The sequence below is a fragment of the Haemaphysalis longicornis genome, unplaced genomic scaffold (genome assembly GCF_048455015.1).
Source record: "Haemaphysalis longicornis isolate Haplotype H1 unplaced genomic scaffold, Haemaphysalis longicornis Haplotype H1 scaffold_5, whole genome shotgun sequence".
Taxonomy (NCBI): Eukaryota; Metazoa; Arthropoda; class Arachnida; order Ixodida; family Ixodidae; genus Haemaphysalis; species Haemaphysalis longicornis.
This window is the reverse complement of record NW_027526385.1, coordinates 44,487,395-44,506,025: the sequence shown is the minus strand read 5'-3', so window position 1 is coordinate 44,506,025 and position 18,631 is coordinate 44,487,395. Positions and strand designations below refer to the sequence as shown.

Sequence of the window (18,631 nt, the reverse complement as noted above, 5' to 3'; positions counted from 1 at the left end):
TCTTTCTTAAAGGCCAGCAACCATAGAGGGAAAGATAAGTCGTTCGCTTGAAGAAGGAAAATAAGTGCACTGGGGATATTATTTAGCCCGGTAGGGAGCTCACCTGCATACAAGAAATTGTGGGAGAGAGTGTTTAGAGCGGAATTGAGACGACATAGGGAAGTGCAAAAGCTACAGGGAACGGAAGAAGAAAAAAGAAAAAAATGCTAACCTAGGCTAGCACATCAACGCACTGCCGTTTTAACCTCGATTCCAGAGCTCCCTCGCCCCGTCTTTTACCCGAAGTTAAAAAGTTCATTTGCTTAAAAACCAACGACCCTTTAAATGAAATCAGGCTGCCCTCTCCCTCTACACTCCCGATCTTTATTTTCTCTCCCTCTTCTTCCTTCTCACACGTCTCCCTCACCTTCTCCCTCTATCCTTCTTCTTTCCTCTCTTCCTTTTTTACTTCCTCTTCCTACCTCTCTTCCTTCTCTCCCTCCACTTCCCCTCTCCCTCCACGGTTCCCGTTTCCTCTCCGTTCATTCCCAATTCGCACTGTCACCATACTCATACCTCTTCTTGTCTCTCACCTTCCCTCCTGTCTTTTGCCTCCCCCTACTTCCCGACGACCTGCTATCATACCATTTAGAATCCAATCCTTTCCCATTTCCCCTTTTTTCGTTCTCCCGCCCTTCCCCCTTTCAGCTTTTTCAGCCGCTCTGACCAACCGGTTTGCACGGGTGAGTCACGGTTACACCAGTGACCCTCTAGCGCGGAAACCAATTTCTGGCTAATCAGGGTGACCGAGATTTCGTCATCGCTGTAACACACAAACCTCAATGACGTGGATGGATTCGCTCGCCGGGTACAGAGAGAGACAGATAGAGAGAGTGGGTTTAATGAATGGAAAAGAAACAGAGAGAAGTCGGCGTGACTATAGTATAGGCTCTGGCCTGCTACGCCGTCTCAGGGAGGGGCAAGCAGGAAAAGACCATAGATATAGGCTTAAGTGATTGACAGGTCCTCCCAAATGTCGATAAGATAAACGTTATTATAAAATCAATTTGTCACCTTCATCGGCTACTCCGCGTTCTTGCTCGTGGCGACCTGTAAGTACACAGTAAAATTGACAGTTGGGCTAGTTGGTTTTGATTCATCGTAAGTAGCGCTTGAAACGGGACACAGAAGAGAAGACACAGATTTTACTGTAAGTACACAGGCCCATCATGCAGACAAAATGCAAAAGCAGGCAAGCAGACAGGCCGAAACTTCAACATCTACTTAGGACAAGAAATACAACGCTAAAAACTTAAATTTGTCTTCGTGGGCTTCTCAAGCCTTAAGCAGAACAATTCCACTTGCTTTACTCAGAGTGTTTTCTATTACACTTGACACGGGACACTTTGTTTATGAATAGCCGTATCGTAATAGCCTCCGTATAAAATAAACCCACGTTCAGAATTGTGCTTTGAAATATGTAGGAGTATGAGTACCCAACAAAGCGATTAAAAAGTCATAACAAGATCTGCGGTCAAATTAACCACCAAACATTACATGATATACAAATGCCGACATAGAGAGAGCCTTGTGCGCAGAATATTGACACGGGACGGCTAGAAGAAGGGAAAAGGATTAGCACTTCTACAGATATGTTCAGATTGGGCAGGGTTCAGAAGAGGACGACGAACGCTTTCTGCAAGGAGTCTCTATGTTTTCCCACTGGCGCATCCAGCATTGTAAGTAGCGTAAACATATTGTATTTTCTTCAATTTACCTTGTTACATAATATATTCCCAGCAGCGTCAAGATTACTGTGAAGAGGCTGGCAAATGCATGGCCATTTTTTAACTCACAGCTGCTCGCTGCCACCGACTTATTTTCCTTCAACTCCTCAAAATTGTTCTATATAAAAGAATGCCTAACATTTAACGATGATTGCATGCCTTCTTTAAATTGTGATCAGCCATAGTCCTGAGAAAAGCTGCATCGTTGCTGACATGGCTATAACCAAATGTGCGGTGCAAAAATTGTGTAGCTGACCACTCGCAAATTCCTAGCAATTAAAGACAATTCTAATAGGACCTTGTCCATTATTCTCACAACATTTCACAACTACGTACATCCTGTAAGCGAATTTGCAACATATTCTATTGCGGAGAGCACCTCAGTGCATAAGGTGTTTAGCAAAAAATCAGTGCAAATTTCGCCGTGCCCACTTCCCCTATTTGCACAAAATAAGTGTAATCATGATAGCAATGCTCATTTGCATAGGCAACCCCATCTTCACGATCCTTGTGACATGGGAAGTAATGTGAAACCTAATATAACACCGTGATCACGTGGGAGTGTAAGTTGCACCGCGAGCGCAATTTGTTTTTTGGGAGGCCGCCAGGCCTTTTTTGCATTTGCTGTCGCAGAAATCAAGCAGCCATGTGTTTTTCATTGACAGAACAATGCAGGTATCACTTAGGTATTGATGCCTTGCCTCAAATATGCTTAATGTTTTTTTTTTCTTTTCTCAACGATGTTGACAAGTATAATCATAGCCAACATACCTGATTGTTCAGAAACGTTTTGCCGATAATAAACGTCTCGTTCAAGAATTCTACCACTTGCTGCATGTGTGCTTGGCGCATTCTCTTCGCCTCGCTAGGCTATGCCGTCTCCACATTGCTGCGTTTGCGTTGCCACAAATCTTCCCACGAAAGCCTCGACCAAGAACAGCCTCGCTGTTAGATGACGCTGCTGCAACTTGCCAGAGAGGCGCTGCTGACCAGGCCTCGGCTACGTAACCCATGCCACTGCTGCTAGTGACTCCCCAAACCTTGGTTCCTTCGTTCGACTGTACTCTACTTGTCCATGCGTACTCATTTGCTTGACTCAAGAACGTCTCGGCGTAAAATAAAGCTCAAAGGAATAGGCTCACAGTAGGCATGCCACACAGCTAAAGCTTGTATTCACTGGCGAGGCACGCATGCAGGCAACCATGTGAGTGCGCCGTTACTGGTTACGTCGGGCTCCGCGGGATGGCGGTACTTGTCCGTGTCAAGCACATGATTTGTGTTGGAAGTTCCTAACTCTACCCCGCCAAACGCAAAGTAATGCCTCGAGTCCAATGTGAGTGCGATTAATAACATCTCGGGTGACACCGCCGTTGAGAGAGTTTAAATGGAGCAAACGACGCACGCCGGTGTTTTTTCTTCAGCGTGCGGGCGCAGGAGCACAAGCCACGCCATGTCCGTGGTGCATCGGCCATGTTCGTGGCCGTTTCCAGCGTTGCCAAGCGAAAACATTGACAGCTAAACTTTTCAATGAATACCACCTATAAGGCTTGCTTTTGTTAAACAAGCCATGTCCGTGGCCCTTTCCAGCGTTGCCAGCTAAATTTTTCAATGAATACCACCTATAAGGCTTGCTTTTTTTAAACAAGAGAAACAATCTCTCGCGACAAGTGCCCGCGCGATTGATTAAAAGAAACATGAAGACAAAACACGTTTGATTAATTAAAAATGCCACTTTATCATGATAACTATGGTAGCAATTTTATTGTAAACTCAAATAAATTATCCAAACATGAGGGAAAACACATGGAGAAGTGGCGACTGTGCAGCCACTTTCAGGAAATTTTCCATGGTGTCACAGAATCTTGGTTGTGCGATTGAGCACCGCCGGCCTAAGCCACCACGAAGAAACATCGGCGATTGTAGTGGGGCCTTTAGTTTCATTTAATCGCATCACTTCAATGCTAACGTGCAGTTAACCCACTAATAACTGTGTTTTAGTACTGGTCTATATTACGTCAATGTAGCGCGAAATTCAAAAGTTTTTTCGCATTGCTCGCGTTTTTTCCCCCAATCTCTTTCATCTAATTTGGTCTTTTTCAGCCTTCTTAAGGGGCAGAGAGCCACTCCCAGAGTCTCAGGCTGCCCCGCATACACTAATAGCGCACTTGCAGCTTATTAGAGGCGATCCACGCACCTTTAAAAGGGTAGCAAACTTTGCTGTACAAAGAGGTCTGTACAGAGTTGTATAGTGGCTGACTGACTCCCACCCTTTTTTTTCAAGTGTTCGTGCACGCGAGTGTACCCGGGTGAACCTTCATGACAGTGCTCCACATATCAACGACCAGTGCCTACGTGAACACTCAAACCATGCCTGCAGCTAACTGGAACAGAAACTCTAAACGATTACAGCGTCATGTGATCGTTATTTGTAATACGGGTCTTTCCCTTTCCTTTTCCCCCTAACCCGCACCAGGGCCTCAGGCCTCTTCCTAAATAAAGGTCATTCATTCATTCATTCTTTCGGTTGGAGTGACGTCTTTCACGGCTGTAACGGAGGGGAGTGAGTTAACAAGTGCTAGCTCTTTTAAATTGAACCATGTTGTATGTTGCCTTCTTAAGGGTTATTCTTACCATGATGGCCATGGCGACGACCAGGTTGACGACCCTCGCTTTGTTCAGGGCGACCCCATGCTCCACCTGTAGGAGGTATATGAAGTATTACCGTTTCGCTACTCCTTATCACCCTATATTATTACAATAACGCTGCTCTACTAGCTCTGCAGGTAACTGTAAGTACACAAGCCGAAACTCACACAAGGCGACAAGCGAAGCCAGAAGGACGGCAGCGATGAACAGTTTCATGTCGGCGGCGCTGATAAAATCTGCAGGAGAAACAAAACAGTTAAGCTGAAACTTCTGACACAGAATAGTCAAAATTCTTATTTTCGTTCTTCTATCCATTTTTTACGTCCAAAACAAAAAAAACTGCGACAAATCTCGCGCAGTAAACACTAGGTTATTTGGTGAGGCCACAAAGGGTAGTAAGTTGGCACAGCAAAAATCTCTAACCCTGCCTAAAAAAAGCAGAGAAGCGTAATGGCTTTCGACCTTACCCCGTTTGGGCTGAAGAAGACTTCGGCACGAGAGGCAACGTTGAACAAAGGCTTACAGTCCGATGAAGTGACACGGCCCCGATTGCGTGGGTTTTTATGCAGATCTTAGCGCTTGGGGTCGTTAAACTACTGGGCTGCATGGAGCTATAAATGCGGAACAAGGAAGTGTGGCCAATGTTGTTTTTTTGTTTTAATCCCAACAACACACTTTGCCTTTTTGCTTTGACTACACGAACCCAACAGCCCATGCAGCATGGAAACCGTAGAGGACATGCCCGAATTTGCTGCCACCTAAGTCAGCTCGATCAACGACCCCTTTTTTTGGCACATGTGCTAGGATCGGGGCCGAACGCAAGCGCACGCTGTTGCACAGGTCAACATACTTACTGTGTGAGTGGGGCATCTGTTTTCGCGTCGTTTCCAATGCAGTTATGTTACGCGAAATTTTATTAATATCTTTCGGCATTGTCAGCCGACCATTACCATTGTACGTTATTGTCGGCTTTAGGCATTTTCATGGCAAATAGTGCAGCCAGTGCAGCATTGCAGTAGGCGGGCGCTATTAGAGAAAGTGGGTGGTTTTTTGCGACATCCTCACGTCTCGTAATTTATACTTGTGCAATTCTATAGTGATATATTAACCTAACTCTAGGTTATAATGCAATCCCGCAGTGCCGGTGCGGGCCTTAAAACATCAAATTTTGTCTAGAGCGTGATTACAAATTTGTTGCCCCGATGGCCTCTAAGACGGGTTTCCACTGTGAATTATGACACAAGTTGCATAACCCGTCTTCTATTCTAACCTCGCATTATTACAAGGCTATTAAAGTATTTTCCCTACGCGTCGGGTACAGCAGCACTAATGCTTAACATGCCAATCAGCGCACGCACGGATACCACGTGTGTGCATGTATGTACGCATGCATGTGTGCAAGTATGTATGCATGTGTGCAAGTATGTATGTATGTATGTATGTATGTATGTATGTATGAATGTGTGCGTGTGTGTATGTGTGTATGTATGCATGTGTGTGCATGTATGTATGTACATATGTATGTGTGTATGCGTAGGTGCGTAGGTATACATATAGGTAGGTGTGTATTTATGTATATATGTATGTAATGTGTGCACGAATGTGTGTATGTGCGTACTGAGAGAACGGGAGAGAGGGAGTATACTTTAGAATAGCGCTCCAAAACGAATCCGTAGTTTTAAGGAGGCCACGGAAACAAGATAAAAGTTTGGTTATTTGAAAAGACTGATTTGTCCCACTACAATGAGGCCAATTTTGTCTCAGACTTGAAAGAAGTAATCGAAATATTAAAAAAAACATTGAAGCAGTGGCTACTCTTTAACCAATTTCCGGCTATTTCTCTATGACGTCACGGAATCTTGTTTTCCTATTTCTCCATGACGTCACGGAATGACTGGGAGATTTTAGAGGGACCTCCAGTTCCGTTTGATGGTGTCACTTGAAAGCTCATGTGCAGCTCGTTAACACACTGGTAACTTGTTTAGTGCTTGCACGTAATATACGTCGCTCCTACCCATATTGGATCACTGTAGCGCGAATTTAAAGGTTTTGCAATATTTATTTTTTTTTGTTGTTAAAAACGTATTTCGTGGCTGAGATGGAGGTGAGTGAGTTACCAAGGGCTAGTTCTTTCAAACTGAACAAAGATGTACTTTGTTTGCATCGCCCCGAAAAGAGTTCTGAATGAGAACGCATTAATGTCCAGTTAAGCGCCCGCGACACTCTGCTGCCACCCTGGGCTCTCGAGGAGCTTCGCCCTCTTGCGGCTTCACACGTTTTCCTTCCGCTTCCGCCTTACACTTTCTGACTCCTAGGCGTTGCGGCGCAGGGCGTTTCCTGCTACTGCTAATTTAAAGGGACAGACAACCGATTTTTGTCGAGTATATGTTCTCTATCCCAAACGAAAGGGCATCCCTTAAAGCACCTTAACGAGAAATGGTTTTGCTGAAAACGTCCTAGAAATTTTCGAATCAAATTTTTTAGATATGTGAGTCGAATGTGTCCTCCCAAAAATAATGCTGGCAACCATGACATACAGTAGCGCGGTAACATATTTTTGTCTGTATGCGAGATGAAAAGCGATATTTAAAAACTTGCCCCCAGCTGGAAAAAGTGTGAATCGCAAGATTTCTTATTCCTTTATGTGTTTTTTTTAATTCGCTATAGTCTATTTTGCACAAACGCGTCATCTGCTGGGATGGACGATAGGTAGAATCTGGCTTCACGTTGGGGGGTCAGCAGTTAGATTCTCCCCGAACGCGTCCTTTCTTTGTTTTTAGGCTGCCGTTGGCGTATTTCGAAGCTGAAATCGAATATTTCGGCAGACGAAACGCCCCTGACTCAGGCATAATTGTCAAAGCTCCTTCAGTTGGTCTGTTTACTGAACGCTGGCGTTGATTCTGGGCATGGAGGCTCAGTTAGCCACACTGAGAACAACCCAGCTGCGGCGGGTGGCGTGTCTTTAAAATTTTCAAAATAATGTTTAGAAATGCATATCCAATTTAAACTTATACAAGTACTTGTGTTAAAAGGTTTTCAATAAGTAAATAAACGTTTCAGCAGTTACAGTAGGGGCTAGGCTTGCAGGTCACGTGACCGGGACCCATATTGTAGTGTCAATTGGTTTCTACACTACGAACCGCCACCCTTCCGATTTCAGAAAGTTTGGTGCCAAATTAAAATTGTTTCCGCCAATTTGTTCATAAATTGGTTGTGGTTACCGGGCTATATGAAACGCTGGCTTTCATATGAGCTAGAGAACATATACGCGACAAAAATCGGTGGTCCGCCCTTTAGGCGCGTGCCATAGAACACCTGGTACCTTAGCCTTGAACCCTTCCATGAAGCCCTGTCAGCTCGATATCGGCTCCTTTCCTTTCATGAGATTACGTCTCATTACCGCCTCTCCCGCCATCTACTGTCCCCTGCACACCCGGCGCTCCCTCACACCGAAGAACGCCTATGGCGCTTAGTGCAAACGTACACCCTTCCTTGCCTCTCCCGCCTGCACTGTAGGTGGTAGTCGACCATATCAAGTCCTTGGATGATCATCACCACCAGCCTTGCTTCACAAGGGAACTCACAAAATCGGCGACAACTATGTTGTACCGCATCCGAATGGGCTCAGCGAAGTCCGCAGCTTGGCTTTTCAAGATAGGCCTTGTGCGATGGACTTTGTGTTCGTCATGTGCGATGCTGGAGGATCTACACCAGTATAATTAATGTGTTCCCCCAGAGCACGCCGCAGAGCGGAGAGTGCTAATTTCTACGATGCAAAACTTTGCTGCAGCCTCACTTTGGACCACATCGTTTTCCAAGGAGACATTGGATGCTGTACAAGGAGGTGTCGCGCCTTCTGCTTAGCTTCCTTCAGGAGACGGAACTGGTGGACTCGTGGTGAAGTGACCACAATATTTACTCATCAGGTGGTTCTCGGACGGAGCAATTGGCAGCAGATCTTGCTAGACTAACACCGCCTGATCCAACAAAACAACCTACCAATTAACCAACCAACTAACTAAAAAAGCTTAACGAGTCAAAGTCCAAGCCTTCTTCGAATCAAAGTCCAAACCGACTGCGAGTCAAAGTACAAGCTCAGAAGACAACCCAGGAATCCCTCCAGAGAAAGCTTCGCGTTCAACCCTCCTCGTCGTTAGACGGAGCAATGCATGATTTTATTACCAAATGACTATCCCATTCAGTGATCGCTTGTGCTCTGACAACCTCGTTTTTAGGCACCTCCCGGTTTGACCCACGTATATGAGTCCACTTTTAAGTTGCAAAATATACCAAACACCCGTTGCACATTTGACAAATGGCACGGAATGGTTTATCGAGTACACATTTTTTGGCCTTGCATTCTGGGAAGCTAATCTTCGGTAGACAGTAATTTATTTGTGGCCATAATAACCATATCGATACAGTACATTCTTGGCCCCTTTTTAAAATTATGGGAGAGCCGTTGCTTATGCGGGATGACAACAGGGTATTTTTTTTCTTTTTGTTGCACTTGCGGCTGCGTCACAGAACCTGTCGAATCTTTGCTTTTTACCGATCTTACTAACTTCTGCACAACCATGGGGATAACATCGACGGGGTAACATGCCGCCCGCAGTCTAGTTATCTGATTCGAAAAGCTGTCCTTCAGCCGATGATAACAAGACTCCGAAAAGGCTGAGCGTAATATGACAGGGCTATTCCATTTTTAATTACCTTGAAATTTCCCGACTGGAAGTTTAGAACAGGCTTTTTAGGATCTGAGGCGATAAAACCAGTATATGTGCCCCTCATCAGAGTTAATTCCAAGTCCAAAAAGTCATGCACCCCTCCGTCTAACGACGACGATTGTTGAACACGAAGCTTTCTCGTGATGGATTGTTTGTTTGGCCAATCCCACAATGCGAGTACGTCTAGCTCTTAGTATGCACCTCTTTTCTAGAACATCCACAGCAACTGCCGGGTGTACACTCCGAAGGTCTAACGCTTGGGTTTGGGGTGTACGGTGCGAATTGGTACCTGCTGCTTGGCGTCCAGCGAGCAATTTTTTTAGTGGCTACCGGTTTGAGGAGTTAAACCCCAAGATGTCCCGTCAGGCCTAACGTCCTAATCCTAAAAATTGGAAGTTAGGGCTAACGACTTGTGGCACGCAGAGCAACTCTGTCCTCATCCTACGTCGGCCTGTGGGTAACGGCTGTCAATGTTCACCTCACAACATGACGTTAAGCCTATTTACGTCCCGCTGTCGCACGCCCAAGTCACCTCCTCATTCTGATGCACATCAACCTTTAGCGGATTAAGCGTAACGAAGGTGTCGCCAGGCTTCGCAGGGAAGTGCTTTCATTGTGCTACACTTCACCCACAATCACCATCACCTTCAGAGAAAGTTTCCTTTCCTGGAGAGCGTATTCGCCTTAAAGACGCCATCAACTAGAACACTAAATAAAACGGCAGTCTGTTCATTATTGGTAGCTCGAACGTGAACTGCAATCCAAAACAGCACTCATTGAAAAGATTCAGAATGCCTTTTTACATTCGGTTCTCCGTTCTCAACAATTATAAAATCATCCATTACTGCGTAGCCTTCTTTGCTGAGTACCCCCCCCCCCACTTCAGCCAGGACAGTGTAACGCCCTTCATTTCCACAAAAATGCAGATATCGCGGAAGTTAGACCTGTAATCGCCATAATGGCATAAATGGAGATAACTGGTCACCCGAAATTTTGAAAAACTTAAAAATAAGAGAAATGTTAAAAAATTACGGGAAGTGGAGATCCGTGTAAAGCCCTGCATTTCCACAATAATGCAGATTTCGCGAAAGTTCCACCTGTAATCGTTATAATATCGTAAATGGACATAATTGGTTGAACAAAATTTTGAAAATTAAAAAAAATAAATATATAAAACAATTACTGAAAATGGCGAACCTGTGTAACGCCCTGCATTTCCATAATAATGAAGATTTCGCGAAAGTTTCACCTGTGATCGTTATAATAGCGTAAGTGGAGATATTAGGAAAGACAGGATTTTGAAAAAACAAAAAAAAATTGTCTGGAAAAAACTCGCTCGCTCGCTCGCGCGCGCGCGCGCGCGCGCTTCCAGAGCGGCAGCAACACGGCAAGAATGGTGACGTCACGTGATACCTCCTGTCATGGCGGCCGCTCGGCGTTCGTTTTGTCGAAACCGAAACTGACACAAATAAACGACGCCGTAAATGAATGTTTACCCTGCGCTCGACCGTCTAATCAGTCATTCTATGATTAGTGGGCTGGTGGGCACGCATAGCAGCGAAAAAAACGTAACACCAAAATTTCGTGTCAGTACTCTTTTAACAGAATGGGAGGCTGCCATCTCTAGCCCAGCTCCCCACGTGCAAGAAGCCCTCGCCAAGTTGGCTGAAGACACCGACCTCCCAAAACACCGGGAGCCCCGCTGTCTAGATGACTGAGGGAACAGCTCAGTGGTGCAATCACCACAACTTTTGGGCAAAATAAAGTTACTACTACTGCTACTACTTGAGAGTATATCATATATATCGTCAAGGTTGTTTACCAGCCCTCTACAATTCCACAGGATAATACTTTCAGCAGCCATTATTACCAAGAGAAGAGAAATACAGATCCTGAGATGTTCTTTTTCCATTAAAAAAAAGTCATTAGTGAAGGCGTTGTGTTTCTGGGGCCTTTGAATAGTTTACCTAGTTCGCTGAGTTAGTTCCAGGTGTAGTGATCTTGGGCGACTTCGATTTGTTTGATTTACCACGACCAGCGAAACTGCGACGCTCCTGTTGTGTTTCAGAAGCAGGTGTACTTGGAGAGGCATCCATGGACTCATTCAAGGCTTCTGAAGGGAAAGTGTCAGTGGAGACTCTGTTTGTGCTCGAGGCCACAGCCACAGCACTGGACATTGCTGCAACAGCAGTGACCGCAGGAGCAGCCTTCTGATGTTTTGCAGATGTCCCGGATGGAGCCAGATAATCACTCATCTGGACTGAGCTCGTGCTTGAGGCCTTAGGAACAGCACCAGAGCTCGTTCTGGAGGCCTTAGGCGCAGCACTGGAGCTCGCGCTGGGGGCCTTAGGCGCAGCACTGGAGGAGGGTGTAGCAGCAGAAGCCACGAAAGCAACTTTCTGCTCCTGAGCGTTGGGCTGTGGCGGGACCAGGTATCACTGGGTGCCCACATCCACCAGACGACGCTCCACCCCCGGCGAGCAGCGTCTGCGTAACTTCTGTCTGAAAGCATGGCATGCTTCAGGCGCGCTTGTGCAAAGGTTAGGTTTTCAGTGACTTTGAGTTGAATTATTTCTTTTTCCTTTTTGAATGCGGGACATGCACGTGAGTAAGCAGGGTGTGGTTCACCAGAGTTTGGACATTTCACTTGTTCTTTTTTTCAGTCGCCACTGGTGTGATCAGCCCGTGCGCAGTGAGCACAGGTGGGTCGGACACGACAATACTGAGTTCCGTGGTCATACTTCTGGCACTTGAAACACCTTCGAGGACTAGGTATTTAGGGGCGTACTGGACAGGATATGAAGGCAGCATGAACGGATTCAGGAAGCGTTGTATGGCTGAAGGTCAGAACAATATGTTTAGTTCGAATTTCCTCACGTGCGTGACGCATGGTGATCCGCCGCACAGCGGTGACGCCCTGGTCCTTCAGTCCTTCAAGCAAATCCTCATCTGTCTCGTGAAGCAGTTCCCTCTCAGAGATCACGCCTTGCGTTGTATTCAGGCTACGATTCGGTGTGACCGTTACTTTGAGTTCAGCCAAAGTGTCCTGTTTTAGTAGGTTCTGACTTTGGTTCTTTCGTTGCACTTCTACCAGCAGATCCCCAGAGGCTAGTTTCTTTGATTTGTAATCCCGGCCGAGATCGCTTTCAAGGCACTTTGCAATGAGGAAGACAGATTTTGTAGTACGTGGTGCATTTTCTTCTTCGGAGTGAATTACAAGGTATTTTGTGAAAGTTTGAACTTGGGAGACTGGTTTCAGTTGAGTTACCTCGGTGCGGCCGATCAGTTTTTTTTTCGGGGGAGGAAGGGGGGGGGAGATATAAAAAGCCATATGAACATGGAATCAATTCGGCGGAAGAGCCGGTCGCCCACCACCGAGCCCAACAAGGGAACGTGACGTTAAAGTACACGCTAACCGTTACCCTGCCGCTATAACCCTATACTTGGTACCAAGGTGGATATCCTTGCACAGGGTTAACCCTTGCCGCCAGGAAAAATGTAGAAATGAGGAAGGAAAGAGATGACAGGACAGGGGTAGGAGAGGGGACAGGAAAGTAAAAGAATGAAGAGGAAGATAGGAAAAGTTGACTGGTTGATTCCCCCTGTCGGGTCATACCGGGGGTACCGTCTGCAAGAAGCGGGGACCGAAGTGGCGCGTTGCCGCTACTGGGGGGCCGTAAAGGTCCAAAACAACCCCAACTTTTGCTCAGCCACCGGGTTCCCCTTTTCCCCTGACACGACAAAGCCACGCACAGCTGGGAAGTGGGTGGGTCCAACCCACATGTACTCTAGTCCGTGGTGTTGCAAGACACCAAGTGCCTATGGCAGTAGGCACCCCTGCGGAGCTCGGGACCGTGGTGGCGCTACTCACCAAAACACCTTGAGTGCACAAGGTGCCCCTGCGGGGGATTGGAGTCAGGGCCTTCTCACAGAAAACATTTTGCGACGCAATCATGAAACAGCCTTCCTTGACTGCCGCGAGGATATGTAGCCTGTGCAGAACTGTCCTGTCTGTTTCTAGTTCTTTTGTTCCATGTTTCTTCGCGCTGACCTTTAATGATGAACTTTCGCCAACTTGCCCAAGTCACAGTCCTTTTGCACTGCTGTGTTTCGGGACACTCATTATCCTACTCGGGAGATGATTGAGGCAGCCAAAATGCAGCGCGAGAGCTTTTACTTTGTCAGCTTGACTTGCCTATCTCTGATCAACGACCTACCATGCAATATTGTTAACAATATCCACCTATTTGCAGATGATTGTGTTTTGTATACCCAAATCAATAGTCCCGATGATCAACCGGAATTACAAGTGGACCTTTTAGTATTAGAAAACTGGTGCACACATTCGTAAATGTCCCTTAATGTTACTAAATGCAAATTAGTTTCCTTTCACAGACGTAGCCAACCACTCACACACAGCTATACGCGTAATAACGTAATCCTACAAGCACCTAACACCTACAAGTAGTTGGGGATTCACCCGATAAGTGATCCTTCATGGTCTACTCACATCGTTCACATTTCATTCTTAGCTCGAAAATCCCTTAGATACCTCCAACGCACCCTAAAGCACGCTCCTCCGAAACTTAAATTACATGCTTATACCACGCTTGTCCACATCAAATTAGAGTATGCTTCAGCAATCTGGGACCCTTACCAAAATTACAGAATCGATCGATTATTCGAAATCGCACGGTTAGGTTTACATATTCTGACTCCCCTTCCTTCCCAAGTGTCACAAATCTCAAGCAACACGCCAACCTTCCTCTGCTCAGTCACCACCGAAAACTATACCCAAAATGGCCCCGTTCCAGAGATGCTATCATTCCTTCTCACCCAGTAAGTGCATTACCCCCCGCCCGCGCATTTCGCGCCGCAATAATAATGCAATGCAACTATCATATCCTCACCATAGAACCACCACATTCGCGAACTCATTCTTTATAACCTGTGCAAAACATTGAAATCATCTGCCTGACTGCTCTGTACAAATAAGCGACCCTAGACTGTTCAAATCAACACTGCATGCCACAGCTTCATTTTATTTTATACCCAGTTACCTTGGTGCTATGTTATCTACGAATTCTACAACTTATATCCAACAAAACGACTAGTGCTATGTATTTTTTTTTCTTTATTCACTGCACCACTGTTTCTTTGATATGTGCCTTACCCACCCCTCATGTAATTTTTCAATGGGGCCCTTGAGGTGACGAAAATAATAAATAAATAAATAAATAAATAAATAAATAAATAAATAAATAAATACGAAGGAGCCGGCTTTCTTGAGAGGGGGGATGACCTATGTGACTGAAGAACGGTTGTGCGCCTGTACTTTGTGTGCCAGTTAAGTTGTAAGACCTTGTATATGTCTCGCCAGGAAAATAAAAAAAATTACAGCCGTTCCACTCAATGTGAAAGCTGTCGAACGTGCGGAGCAGTGATTCGCCATAATTGACTGCAGTGTCGTTATCCGCTCACCGCTGCATTTCAAATTTCCCGTCTTCGCACTGCTCGCGCGCCCCCTGCCTGAAACTGAGCCAGCGGGAGTTCTGTTCTTTTTGCGCTTGCTTCCTGCGTCATTTCGAACGCGCCATTTCTTTCCTGCGCGGCCGCTTTTTTTGCTTACTATCGTAAAAACCAACCCAACGAGGGGTCCTAACTAAACGAACGCGGGGGCTGCCGGTTATATACAGATTTTGCCTTAGATGTACCTGCAGTTTTCTTTGCGCTAAGTACCGGGGAGATGTATGACAAGCGCCAGCGGGTCTCGACGTTTGAACGGTTGACTATTTATACTGCGTGGTTTTCGAAACCTCAGCGTGGCTCCCTGACGCCGGTACAGAAGGCCGTTATCTCGGTCCGTTATCTCGCAGCGCCGCCTGATTTCGGCAGTCACATCGACCGTTAGCGAGCTAAGACGACAAGGCGAGCCCATACAGTGCTCTGAACTTAAAATCAGATCCAGTCGGAAGTGGTGCCTGCGCTTGTCTGCCACGGGCTTCGTATAAAATGTTTTGCTATTAACCGTGGTTGATAATGAATTACCAGCTAGCACGACCCCATACGTTACTACTAGATAGGTGCAGCCATACTGGTAAGGCTGCTTGGGACAAACAGCTCACTCCCTCACAGCATTCGGCTGAATCTTTCCATTTCACGAAAAGCCTCCGTCCTGCAGCGGACATAAATGTGCTGGTGATGATGACGGATTTGAATACGACTAATTAGATTTTTCGCCATAATATGTAGTTTGGGCCGGCAGTGTCAATGATGAAGTTGCATATATCATATTTTTAAACGCAGAATTCAGTTGTTTACAACGTTTTAACCCTCGCACAGCCCTTTTTTACATGTTTGCAAAGAACGATGCATAGCCTTACCCTATAACAAGCCAGGTCAAGGGAAAAGGGGGCAGTTGGAGCATTAAAGTAAAAGTCAAAGGCAACACTGCCGATAAACACTGGCATTTCGAAAGCTACAGTTATTGCCAGCCCGGAGCAGCACCTCGTGATTTGCTCGTCGCAGCAGATGCGCCTTCCGTTTCTGCTTTGCTTATGTGGCTTTCTTTCGTTTTATTTTATTTTGTAGTGGCTATTGAATCCGCTTATTGCAGCCTCTGAAAGAAAGCCGGCCAATAGCCGCTACACCCTGTAATGACATGAATTCCAGCGGTAGAAGAACACCAAGACCCGTAAATGAATGAATGAATTTATTGTCAAAATGGAAAGGAAAGACCACCAGCAGGCGTAGTTTCTCTCACCTAAGGGTGGACACCGGACCGCCTGCTGGTGGGAGGGGAATGGGGAACACAGTTGTACTGGGAAGGGAGAAGAGAGAGAAGGGGAGGACACTTATATACAGAACTAATATGGACATGAGAAAAATCTCTTGAGCAAGTTTCACAAGTTATAAGTGGCCCACGATTCGGTTGAGTCTGTGATAGCTCATAGAGCAGTAATTTTTGGCTGAGGTATACTTTGTGATCCCCTATTCGAGGTACTGAGCGTGTTTTTTTTTACTACGTTCTCAAAGCATTTAGGATATGAAAAGTCGAAAAAAATTCCCCGCATTTCCCCGAGGGGAAGAATGTGAAAGTGCGAATGCACGAGTTGAATTTGCGCGGTTCGGTAATGTTCGCGAAAGAGAGATCACACACACACACACACAACTACAAAGAAAGAAAGATGCATTTATTCACAGACACCTATTTGTGTTGTCGTTGTACTTGATTGCTAGAGCGGATCTCAGCTTTGAAATTTCGTGTCAGTACTCCTTTAAGCGGGTGCATTAGCCCTTCTCACGCCCGATTCTTGGCCAATCCCCCACGTGGGTATGTGCCATGTCAGCGGCCAGGCAGCGCGCGCCCATCTCCCCCCGTTGCCAAGGAAGACGAGGAGCGCGCGCACCCGCAGCTGTTGCTATGCGGACGGCGGCGGAGAGAGAGAGAAAAGACTTTATTCACAGGATCCTGCGTGGGGTAGGTGCCGGCCTCGCAGGGCGCGGTCTACCCTTCTAATGTTCTAGTCTATGCAGTCCTAGAAACACTGGGCCTAGAACTCGAGGGTTGAACCTGACCCGACAGAGGATACTTGGGTTCCCGCGCCCCGCGCCTGCGGGTCACGAGTTCCCGTTCTCCTCTGCCTGGCCAGGGCCCCCTCGAGCCGCTGGATCGCCCATTTCTGAGATTGGCAGTCCACCGAGCGGATCCACCGCTCCATCTGCGCTGGCAGTTCTTGGCGGGCGGTGCTGTCGTCGGCACCAGTTGGACGCTTCAGGCTCGCTTAAGAAGTGCATTCGCACTTAAAAAAGTGTAGCAGAGTCCCTTTAAATGAATAGCGCGAACAAGAGCAACAGCACGTGCACCTCACGAACGCGGTCGGGCACTGTATATAGTTGCGCGGATAGGTTCATATCGTTGTAACACCAGCTGCGCAAGCACAGTGTGGCAAACAAAAAAGGTCAACCGGCAAGTGTTGCCGCGCACATATAATGGGTTCATGGAAACCTGTCGGCCAACGCCCGTTTTTAATCAATGCAGTACACGAAATGAGAACGCATGCATGTATTCCTGTGGGTACTAATCTCGGCGCGCCACTTGCCATTTCGCCGTTATGGCGCCGGCTGCAGATGGCGTTGTGCAGTGGCGTAGCCAGGGGGGGGCTGACCGGGCTTCAGCCCCCCCCGAAATTTTTCCGGCCGTCGCCGTGCTGCCTGTATGCCTGGTACGTCGCCTGTGAACAAAGCTGCATATCCTTCGAAAGTGCCACTCATAGAAGCATTCAAGACTCAATGTCTGCCCTACCCAAGGGTGTTTACACAAAACCACGGCCGGACTCGACTCTTTTTCCGCGCTGCGGAAAGGGAGTCGAGTCCGGCCGTGACAAAACGATGCGCCTGAGGGGTGCGAACCGATGAGTCATGATCGCGAAGGGGCAGCCCCAAAAGCCACGACGCCTTCGGGTAAGCTCAGCGCACGGGACGCCAAAGGCATGCGTTGTGTCCCTTTGTGCGAGGCATGTGGCAACACAGAGAATAATTGGCCGGCTGAGTCGTTCTCAGCAGAGGAGATTAACGCCGGCCATTGATGGTTCAAGACTGGTACGATGCAGGCCCGAAAGGGAACAGTCGATCTTTGTATATTAAGCAGAACAACGTGCAAGCGGCGGTGGCTGACCACGGCTGCTCCATCTCCTAGAAAGGGGGAGATCAAGCGGCAGTGGGCACACATTCAAGACTCGTGCAAGGTAACTGAAGAATGCCATGGGGCTACGTAATGAATGAAACATGCAGTTTAGCTGGATGAATGTCGTGCGCGGGCAGAGGGACTTTGCGAATGAGACACAAAGCAAGGTATGCCCCTCTTCCTCGCGTCAGCCCTTCATTCTTCCTTTTTCACGTTTCTGTCGAGGCCGGGAGGGTATTGTTGGAGTGGGCTCAAAATTGCGCGCACTGAGTGTCCCCTTCCGACGGCGATGTTGCGACAATCAATTTCACCCCTGCAATTAGGCAGCTTTGTTCGGCGGTATTCTCCCCTAACCTATAGTTCATCTCACAAGCTAGCTGCAGCACTGTGGAGGCTACATTGTTATTAATAGTGCGCCCACTGAGGGCGCCTAATCCGCCGTGAAGGGGGTCCTGAAAGGACACTCCCTTCTCCCCTCTCGGCAAGTGGCACCGCACGGCCCCGGCGTCTTTTGTCGCTTCCTTCGCGGTGAGTTAGGCGCCCTGAGGGGGACAACAATGTAGCCTCCACAGTGCTGCAGCTAGCTTGTGAGATGAACTATAGGAATCTGGAGAACAGCGGGTCGACAAAAAAGGCGCGCTGGGGCTCCCCGAGCTAGTCCCAGACTTTATCCTAAATGTGAAGGCACGACGGTCACCAGCCCTGACACAGGCAGACGGCGTCGCGACAGTAACAACGATCAGATGGCCATATTCTACCTTGATCACAACTAAAGCCCCTCCATTGTGTCCACGGCCGCTTTTTCC

General features: G+C 47.1%; 1 protein-coding gene across 1 annotated transcript in view; it reads right to left on the bottom strand.

Annotated features, from left to right (window-relative positions):
* LOC144138151 (uncharacterized) overlaps positions 1–18,631 on the bottom strand; it is a 143,407-nt gene that overhangs the window by 8,404 nt on the left and 116,372 nt on the right. Inside the window, exons 2-4 of the mRNA XM_077670289.1 lie at positions 4,580–4,648; positions 4,398–4,463; positions 1,054–1,089 (exon numbers count right to left, since the gene is read on the bottom strand). Of these exons, the coding sequence (XP_077526415.1) occupies positions 1,054–1,089; positions 4,398–4,463; positions 4,580–4,628 (151 nt within the window). The 5' untranslated portion in view covers positions 4,629–4,648. The remainder of the gene's footprint in view (positions 1–1,053; positions 1,090–4,397; positions 4,464–4,579; positions 4,649–18,631) is intronic.